This window comes from Carcharhinus amblyrhynchos, chromosome 14, assembly GCF_965287045.1.
Source record: "Carcharhinus amblyrhynchos chromosome 14, sCarAmb.v2.hapA, whole genome shotgun sequence".
Classification (NCBI taxonomy): domain Eukaryota; kingdom Metazoa; phylum Chordata; class Chondrichthyes; order Carcharhiniformes; family Carcharhinidae; genus Carcharhinus; species Carcharhinus amblyrhynchos.
The window spans coordinates 40,992,363-41,002,149 of NC_137337.1; the positions used below are offsets into that span (position 1 = coordinate 40,992,363).

Here is a 9,787-nt window from a genome sequence, read left to right on the forward strand (position 1 = left end):
ATACAAATTAGATGCTAAAAATTCCAAGACCTAATGCAATCTCAGGATTGCCTATTTGTGTGTAATGGAGGCTGTTTTGATTGTTTCTTAGTACATATGTTTTGAATTATCTCAAGGGTGCTAGTGTTGCTGTCTTGTAATTAGTTGATATCAAAGCGGCATTTGGCCAGGTGTGGCATCAATGAGCCCCAGCGGATTTAAATATTCATGTGATTTAAATATGATTAGTGAGTTTTGGACACAATCATCTAGGTGTGACAGAGGAGGGTTGAAGAGAGGTGGTGGGGTGGCGCTGTTAGTAAAGGAGCACATCACAGCAGTGCAGAAGGACAATATGGAGGAGTTAGGGATTGAGTCGATGTGGGTGGAGTTGAGGAATAAAAAGGGAGAGATTATGATGCTAGGGGTACACTATAGGCCACCCAACAGCCCGAGGTCAGTGGAGGAAGGTATTTGCAGAGGCATTTTAGATAGGTGCAGAAAGAATAAGGTGGTTGTAGTGGGTGACTTTAATCTTCCTGGAGTGGATTGGAAGGTGCCTAGAGCTGGGGGTACGGATGGGGAGGAGTTTGTAAAATGTGTGTTGGAAGTGTCCCTGAGCAGTACGTAACTAACCCGACTAGGGAGGGGACTATACTGGATTTAGTGTTGGGTAATGAGCTGGGGCAGGTGATTGAGGTTGCAGTAGGCGACCATGTGGCTAACATTGACCACAAGTCCGTCTACTTTAGGATAAAAATGGAAAGGGATGAGTGCCATCCGAAGGGGAGGGTGCTGAACTGGGGGAAGGCGAGCTATAGCTGGATTAGGAGGGAGCTGAAGGACACTGATTGGGAGGGGTTGTTAGCTGGCAAGTCCACGGTTGGTAAGTGGGAGGCTTTCAAGGGCAAACTGATAATGTTGCAGGAAAGGCATGTGCCGGCAAAGAGGAAGGATGGGAAAGGCAGGATTAGAGAGCCGTGGATTACAGGGGGTATCGAAGACTTGGTCAGGAAGAAGAGGGAGGCATATGTTAGGTCGAAACAACTGGAACGGAGAGTGCGCTGGAGGAATATAGAGAGAGTAGGAGGGAGCTAAAAAGGGGAGTTAGAAGGGCGAAAAGAGGGCATGAAATGGCTTTGGCTGATAGGATTAAGGAAAATCCAAAGGCATTTTACTCTTATATTAGGAGCAAGAGAGTGGTTAGAGGGAAAATTGGTCCTCTTCGGGACAAAGGAAGGGAGCTATGTATCGAGTCTGAGGGAATGGGGGAGATCCTGAATGAATACTTTGCGTCGGTATTCACGAAGGAGAGGGGTTTGGTGTCATGTAATGCCTTGGAGGGAGCTGTAGATCAGTGGAAGGAAATATCCATTACGAGGGAGGAAGTGCTAAGGTTTTTAGGTAGCATAAAAATGGATAATGCTCCAGGGCCTGATGGTATTTATCCCAGGCTGCTTAGGGAGGTGATAGATGAAATTGCTGGGTCTCTGACGCAAATCTTTGTCTCTTCCTTGGACACAGGTGAGGTTCCAGAGGACTGGAGGGTAGCTAATGTGGTACCACTGTTCAAAAAGGGTAGTAGGGATAACCCTGGTAATTACAGACCAGTGAGTTTGACATCGGCGGTAGGAAAATTATTGGAAAAAACTCTTAGGGATAGGATGTATGAGCATTTGGAGCATTGCAATCTGATTAGGGATACGCAACATGGCTTTGTTCGGGGGAGGTCTTGCCTTATGAATCTGGTAGAATTCTTCGAGGAGGTGACAAAAACGGTTGACGATGGACGAGCCGTTGATGTCATCTATATGGATTTCAGTAAGGCGTTTGACAAAGTCCCTCACGGTAGGCTGGTAAAAAAGGTTAAGGCACATGGGATACAAGGACAGGTAGCTAGGTGGATTGAAAACTGGCTGGGCAATGGGAGACACAGAGTAGTAGTGGGTCATTTTCTGGCTGGAGGTCAGTCACCAGTGGTGTGCCGCAGGGCTCAGTACTGGGACCTCTCCTCTTTGTAGTATATATAAACGACTTGAAACAGGGCGTACGTGGTGTGATCAGCAAGTTTGTGGATGACAGTATCTGCTAATCCTGCCATCTTGGTGTCATCTTGGAGGAGAACTGTCAGGTGACACAGCAGGATATAGATAGGTTGGTATATTGGGCAGATAGATGGCAGAAGGAATTTAATCCTGACAAATGCGAGGTGATGCATTTTAGAAGGAATAATGCAGGGAGGAATTACGTGATAAAAGGTAGACCGATTAAGAGTATAGAAATACAGAGGGACCTGGGAGTGCAGATGTACAAGTCTTGTTTAAGGTTTACTTAGACAGACACATGAGCGAAACAGGGATGGAGGGTTAGAAGATATTAAATAGGGTCAGAGCCTCGGGACGACACCGGAAATGTAGTATTACATGTTAATTTTTTGTCTTTTTATTCCACAGGTGTCGGTCCACCTTGTTGTCAAACGACGGGCATGCACACGGTGGGTCATGCGTGGGCTGCTCTTGGAGGTTCCGAGAGTGGCCTAGTACTTTGTGTCGTTGTGTATGCTTAATTCTGGACCAGCAGACAAGGCACCGCAACAGCTCAGTGACTATCACTGCTAGCTGTGCAGATACATGGATTTGGGCCTGTGTCTGTGGTAGTTTGCGCATTCTCCCTGTGGTTGTGTGGGTTTCCTCCGGGTGCTCCGGTTTCCTCCCACACCCCAAAGATGTGCTCTTAGGCTGATTGGTGTATCAAATTGACACTATTCTCCCCTGAATCTGGCTACATTAGGGGTTCCATTCACACACACACACAGGGCAGGGTAGGTGTAGAAAGATGCGGCGGCGGGGGCTCGTTGGGCTGAAGGGCCTGTGTCCCGTGCTGGGTTGTTCTTTGTCCTTACCTGCTCGCCAGTAGAAGTCCTCACCAGCAAGAATCAAATATGGTCCCCATCAAAATGGACCAGATGTGATGGCCTCACCGATGGGACTGGAGGCCACTGAAGCCCCTGGGTGGTCAGCGGAAGGAGCAGGCAATGCTCCCTGCCAGCCTGGCACCCTAGTAGTACCTACTGGGCTCCCTGGCATCACTAGTTGGGCACCCTGGCAGTGCACAACGGGCAGTGCCAAGGGAGTGGGTAATAAGGGAGGGGGAGGGGCCTGAAGGAGGCCCGAAGGAACAGGGAGGTTGGAAGGCAGGGGGATGGGGAGCTCCATGGGGGTACCCTGCATCAGGACCAGCGACTGGCGAAGGGGTGGGATCAGGGCCTCCAATCGACTGAGCAGAGATTGAAGGAGAGGAGCAATGTTGAGTGGGGTGATGATGTTGGAGGGGGGACTACTGGGTGGTGTGATGTCCTGAGAGGCATTGGAGGGGGTGCAATGCCACAAAGGAGAGGTGAGTGACATTTTCCACTGTACACACTGCACCGGGAGATCGGGGCATCTGCTCCATGATGCCCCAACAGTTCAGAGCTGGCTTCCCGGTATACATAGGCTCCATGCACTCCCCCTACTGACGAAAATTACATTTTGCCTCATTTTCTTTTCTAAGTGCCATACAATAGCGTCTGGGAGCTCACCCAAAAAGAGGGTGTGATTCTCCCCGTTTTCACACTCATTTGGCATCTAGAATTTTTTTGGTATGATTGCCCCCCACAGTTCCCATTGGTCCCTCAAAGCAGGTAACTCACTTCTACTCTACAGTCTTAAAGAGACAGACTCCACACACACATCCTTTCCCCTTTAACTTCTTTATACAATCTACAAAATCAAATTACTCAACCCACATCCTAAATGAACATTACAATATACATGTTAGACAATGTAGCAATTGTTGAATGGAGAGATCTTGAAACTTTCATTTAACATAACAATTCTTCTTGAAAGCTTCAACCATGCACAGTTCCAAATAGGCTAGAATTTTCCCAAAAAAGTTCGAAGTGTCGAATGGGTGAGAAAACATTTGGTTTTCTTGCTGGTCATTTCAACAAGGTAAGATGCATGAATTTTCGGCACATTGTACAAAACATGAACTGTCATGTGATTCCCATCAGCAGAGTGGGCGAAGCCTAATTCTTGCCAGTGATGTCAGCTGCTGAGCTCTAGGGTGCTCTTGTGCCTGCACCTGATCTCCCACTGCACTGGGAGATCCCATTTTACTCCCCTGCCACATGGGCATTGGGACCTGCCACCCATCAGTCCCAGTGCTACTCTCCCCTCCGCCAATTGCCACCATTGCAGAATTCCCCCCACACCCCAATCACTGCCCCCACTGAACAACACCCCTCCCCCACTCTGCAGAGATCTCCCCTTCCCTCCTACCCCCGATGGAGCTACATCTCACCTCCTCCCTTCATGGCATCACCCCTTCTCAGGCCCCACCTCCTTAGCCCACCTTCCTCATGCCCTGCCCCTCAGATACCACCCCCCTCAGGCACTGCCCCCTTCGCACATCCCCTTGGCACTGGCCCATCACTGCTAGGGTGCCTGGTGGTTCGTGCCAGGCTGCCTGGTGGAGACTATCAGTGCCAGGCAGGCACTGCAGGCTGGCACTGCCCAATGGGCGCTGCATGGCCCTGTCTCCAACCAGCCAGGAGCTTCAATGGCCACCGGCAAGGCCATCACATCGGGTCCCTGCTGGTAGGAACCATCTGTGTTTCTTGCCTGTGTTTCTTGCCGGTGAGGACCTTGACTGATGAGGGAGTTAGTCAGAGATTGAAGGGTCATCCAGACTTGAAATGTTGGCTGTATTCTCTCTCCACAGATGCTATCAGACCTGCTGAGTTTCTCCAACATTTTCTGTTTTTGTTTCAGATTTCAGCACCTGCAGCATTTTGCTTTATCTTACTAATCATGCACATTGATAGTGGTTTGGAAAGAGTCAAGAAGCATCAGCTTTGAGCCAATAGGCATGCCAAATTTAAAATTGAAGACTGCTTGTCAGCTGAAAACAGAGGAAGGGGACTCCAGGTAGAGGGAAGGAGAAAAGACCCCATGTTGCCTCGTGACCTGGGCTGAATCAGGAAGCAAGAACTGTGTTGAACCAGTAACATCACTCCTAGCTTTAAGTGTACATTTTGTTGCTTGATAATTATTTCTTGAATTACATCACAAAATTATCTCCCATTGCCTAAAAGCTCAAATGAACAAATTAATATTGAGTAAGAGAATTTGGAGGTTGAATATCCCCCTTTTATAACTTAAAGGCAGCAAGTCTAAGTGGAGTCTTTTATATTTTTCCATTTATTTTATGATAAAAATTATTTCATTTTTGAATATAGCAATTTAGCCATATAAAAATTTCAACTTACAGGGTATGTTTTAATATTTTTATCTGAGAGTAAGTTCCTACAGAACCTAACTACTACTTTTGCATTGATTGTAATGGGATAATCTGATTGGCTCAATATTGTTTCATTTAAAGTTGCACTTTTCATCAATGCCACTAGAATATTCAGCAAGGACTTGCAGTATATGGTTTGGAGAGAGCTAATTGTTATGCCAAGGTTGCCAAACCTCCTGGTTTATCTAGAAGTGGAGAATGGAAGATGAATCTCCCAGGCAATGCTTCTAGCAATCTAGGAGAAAGTACAACATTGCAAATGTGAACAATCTTATTTCCCTTAAATGGCCTTGGACAACCTTCTGATTCTCCAAATTTCTTGCACAGCAGCTACTATCACAAAATGACAAGCAAATTTACTCATTTACAGGGCACTAACCTTCAAAAAATAAGTGGCAATTGCAAACTGTGGGAACATGCCTCATGATCAGGATCTAGGAATACAATCAATTGTCAACCTGGACTTAGTGCACTATTACATAGAATGTACAACAGAGAAAACAGATTACTCAGCTTAACGGGTCCAGACCAGTGATATTGCAATATCCTTCCACCCATCTTCATCTAATCCTCAGCAAAGTCTACTTCTTTGTCTTTAAGGCGCTAATGTTAGGCAAGTTCCACAGTTCAACCAATCTCTGGATAAGAAGTCCTTCCTGAAATCAATATTAGATTTATCTTATATGTTTATGGCCCTCAGTTTTGGACTTTGCCCCCAAGTGGAACAATTCTCTCTACCTGAACAAATCCTTTCATAACCTTACAGATTTCACATCTTTTGGAGAAAAGAACTCAGCCAGTTTGGTCTTTCCTGGGTAATTATAACCGCTCAGTTCTGGTGTCATTTCTTTTTCTGCAGTATGGAGACTATACCCATGCAGATTACTCCCAAGTATGGTCTAACTAAACTTTTATATAAGTTTAATAACTTTTCAGGTTTTTTTTCCTTCCCTGTGGAAATGAACCCCAGTACTTGGTTTGATCATAACTTAGAATGGCCAAGAAATTTATGATCAAAACTTGAAGTGAACAGGAAGACAATTATTTTATTTTTCAGACATTTGAGTAGATTTTTAAAATCAAAAGACTGCGACTTGACAGGGGTTTACATGATCCAACCAGCAGCTATCCGCCAGTTACTGACCAATAGCATGTTAGCAAATCCCACCCATTCCCTGACAAGCTGGAGAATTTTATTTTATTTATTACTGTGACAAGTAGGCTTACATCAACACTGCAATGATGTTACTGTGAAAATCCCCTTGTTGCCAGTTCTAGTACCTGTTCAGGTGCACAGAGGGAGAATCTTAACATGACCAATGCATGACAAAGTCTGACACACCAATGTGTGTCCCCTGAGCATAGCTGAAATATCTTAGACAGTACGTTTTGCTGTTGTGCTTCTTGCTCCAAACTTTAGTGTGTCCATTAGCATGCAGTCATTGGACATTGAAATGTGCCAGTCTGCAAACACTCAGTCATGGGCAACTCTTTGCACTGGAACACCAAAATGTTTTGGGGGAACCAAAGGTCACCTTTCACTGAGTTGATGACCTTCTAGCAACAGCTGATGTTTGTCTCAGTGTGTCCTTGGGAGCAGCGGGTGGAACACACTCCTGCGTCATGGAGCAGCTCAGCATGAAAATCAACAAAAGGCAACTCATCCCCCTTTTTTGCAAAGGCACATGCCACAAGGCAGTGGATAATAGTCTCTTCCCCGCAAAACCACAATCACCTCAAAAGCAGATAGAGTAAGGCTCCGGGCATATAGAAAAGATCTGATGGGGAGGGTCTTACTATTTTCTATTTCAAGAACTGCAAGAACTGCAGGAACTGCTTTGGGACAAGACAACTGGCTTTGATTCAATGAACATTTTGCCTTTTAAATTCACACTTAATGTTTCTAAACAGACCATATTCGTAAGTTATCATCCCGATGTAGCTAATTATAGTCTCCTTGGCCACTAGCATTCATCCGTCCCACAATAGAACTTCCTTCACTTCCAGCTATTTACCATTTATATAGATGATCTGGAGGAGGGAACCGAGTGCAGGGTGTCGAAATTTGCTGATGACACCAAGATTGGGGGAAAGGCAAATTGTGCGGAGGGTGTGGAGAGTCTGCAGAAGGATCTAGATAGGCTGGGCGAATGGGCCAGGAAATGGCAAATGGAATTTAATGTTGGCAAGTGTGAGGTGGTCCACTTTGGTAGGAAGAATGGTAGGAAGGACTATTACTTACGTGGCGAAAAACTGCAGCAGGCGACGGTGCAGAGGGACCTCGGGGTCCTTGTGCATGAGTCGCAAAAACCCAGCTTGCAGGTGCAGCAGGTGGTCAGGAAGGCGAATGGGATGCTGGCCTTCATAGCGAGGGGGATTGAATATAAAAGTAGGGAGGTCTTGCTGCAGCTGTATAGGGCATTGGTGAGGCCGCAGCTGGAGTACTGTGTGCAGTTTTGGGCGCCGCACCTGCGCAAGGATATTTTGGCCCTGGAGGGAGTGCAGAGGAGGTTTACTAGGCTGATACCGGAGTTGAGGGGATTGAGCTATGAGGAGAGGCTGAATAAACTAGGCTTGTACTCGTTAGAGTTTAGAAGAATGAGGGGAGATCTCATTGAGACGTATAAGATGATGAATGGGATGGATAGGATAGAGGTGGAGAGACTCTTCCCGCTCAAAAAAGACAGTAGGACTAGGGGGCACAGCCTCAAGATAAAGGGGAGGCGGTTTAGAACGGAGTTGAGGAGGAACTTCTTCACTCAAAGGGTGGTGAATCTCTGGAATTCTCTGCCCGTTGAAGTGGTGGAGGCTGCCTCGCTAAATATTTTTAAGAAGCGGGTTGATGGGTTCTTGATAAGAGAGGGGATTAAGGGTTATGGGGAGAGGGCGGGAAAGTGGAACTGAGCCACAACAGATCAGCCATGATCTTATTGAATGGCGGGGCAGGCTCGAAGGGCTAGATGGCCTACTCCTGCTCCTATTTCTTATGTTCTTATAACACACACCTCACACAGGACCGACCCATACCACAAAGTTCAGCCCCGCTACTTTGTGCCCTCACCTCCACCCCCCCCCCACCGCTGTGCGCCCTCACACCCCCCCCACCACCGCTGTGCGCCCTCACACCCCCCCCACCACCGCTGTGCGCCCCCGACCCCCCCCCCCACCGCTGTGCGCCCCCGACCCCCCCCCCCCCACCCCCCACACACCTGGGCGCCCCCGACCCCCCCCCACCCACCCCCCACACACCTGGGCGCCCCCGACCCCCCCCCCCACCCCCCACACACCTGGGCGCCCCCGACCCCCCCCCACACACCTGGGCGCCCCCGACCCCCCCCCCCCCCCCCCACACACCTGGGCGCCCCCGACCCCCCCCCACCACCCCCCACACACCTGGGCGCCCCCGACCCCCCCCCACCCCCCACACACCTGGGCGCCCCCGACCCCACACACCTGGGCGCCCCCGACCCCCCACCCCCACCCCACCCCACCCCCCACCCCCCACACACCTGGGCGCCCCCGACCCCCCACCCCCCACCCCCCACACACCTGGGCACCCCCGACCCCCCACCCCCCACCCCCCACACACCTGGGCACCCCCGACCCCCCACCCCCCACCCCCCACACACCTGGGCACCCCCGACCCCCCCCCACACCCCCCCCACCCCCCACACACCTGGGCGCCCCCGACCCCCGACCCCCCCCCACCCCCCACCCCCCACACCCCACACACCTGGGCGCCCCCGACCCCCCCCCCCCCACCTGGGCGCCCCCGGCCCCCGACCCCCCACCCCCCACCTGGGCGCCCCCGACCGCCCCCCCCAACACACCTGGGCGCCCCCCCTCCACGCGCTCCCCCCCCGGCGCGCGCCCCCCCTCCACGCGCTCCCCCCCCGGCGCGCGCCCCCCCTCCACGCGCTCCCCCTCCACGCGCTCCCCCCCCGGCGCGCGCCCCCCCTCCACGCGCTCCCCCCCCGGCGCGCGCCCCCCTCCTCCCCCCCCCCCCTCGGCGCGCGCCCCCCTCCCTCCGCGCGCGCCCCCTCTCCTCCCCCCCTTCCGCGCGCGCCCCGCGCGCGCCCCGCTCCCCGCGCGCTCCCCGTCTCCCCCTCCGCGCGCCCCCCACCCCCGAGGTTACCCAATTCACAGAACCCCACCCCGAGCTCCGGCACTTCATAGAGCCCCACGCCAAAGCTCACTCACATGATAGAGCCCCGCCCCCAAGCTCACGCACTTCATAGAGCCCCGCTCCCACGTACTTTGGCCTCGACGCGCGTTGCGCGTCTGTGGGGCTTCTCATGGACTGTTGAGCCGAATTAAGTGCCTGACAATTTTGATGGGTTTTTATTTTTTCAATTACTCAACGGTGCACAGCAAATAGAGACAAGTGAACCGAGGCCGAGGCGGGTCATCCTTGCTGAGCAAACAAAAAAAGGATGGCGGAATCAGGCAACGCGAAAGCCAGGCT

General features: G+C 50.8%; 1 protein-coding gene across 3 annotated transcripts in view; it reads right to left on the reverse strand.

The window, feature by feature from the left end:
- The window catches only part of LOC145352631 (uncharacterized), a 142,751-nt gene extending 133,044 nt beyond the window's left edge, over positions 1–9,707 (reverse strand). For all 3 annotated transcript variants that reach the window (XM_080202768.1, XM_080202769.1, XM_080202767.1), the window contains exon 1: positions 9,523–9,707. In XM_080202768.1, the coding sequence (XP_080058894.1) occupies positions 9,523–9,524 (2 nt within the window). In that variant the 5' untranslated portion in view covers positions 9,525–9,707. The remainder of the gene's footprint in view (positions 1–9,522) is intronic.
- Between the last annotated feature and the right edge of the window lie 80 nt (positions 9,708–9,787).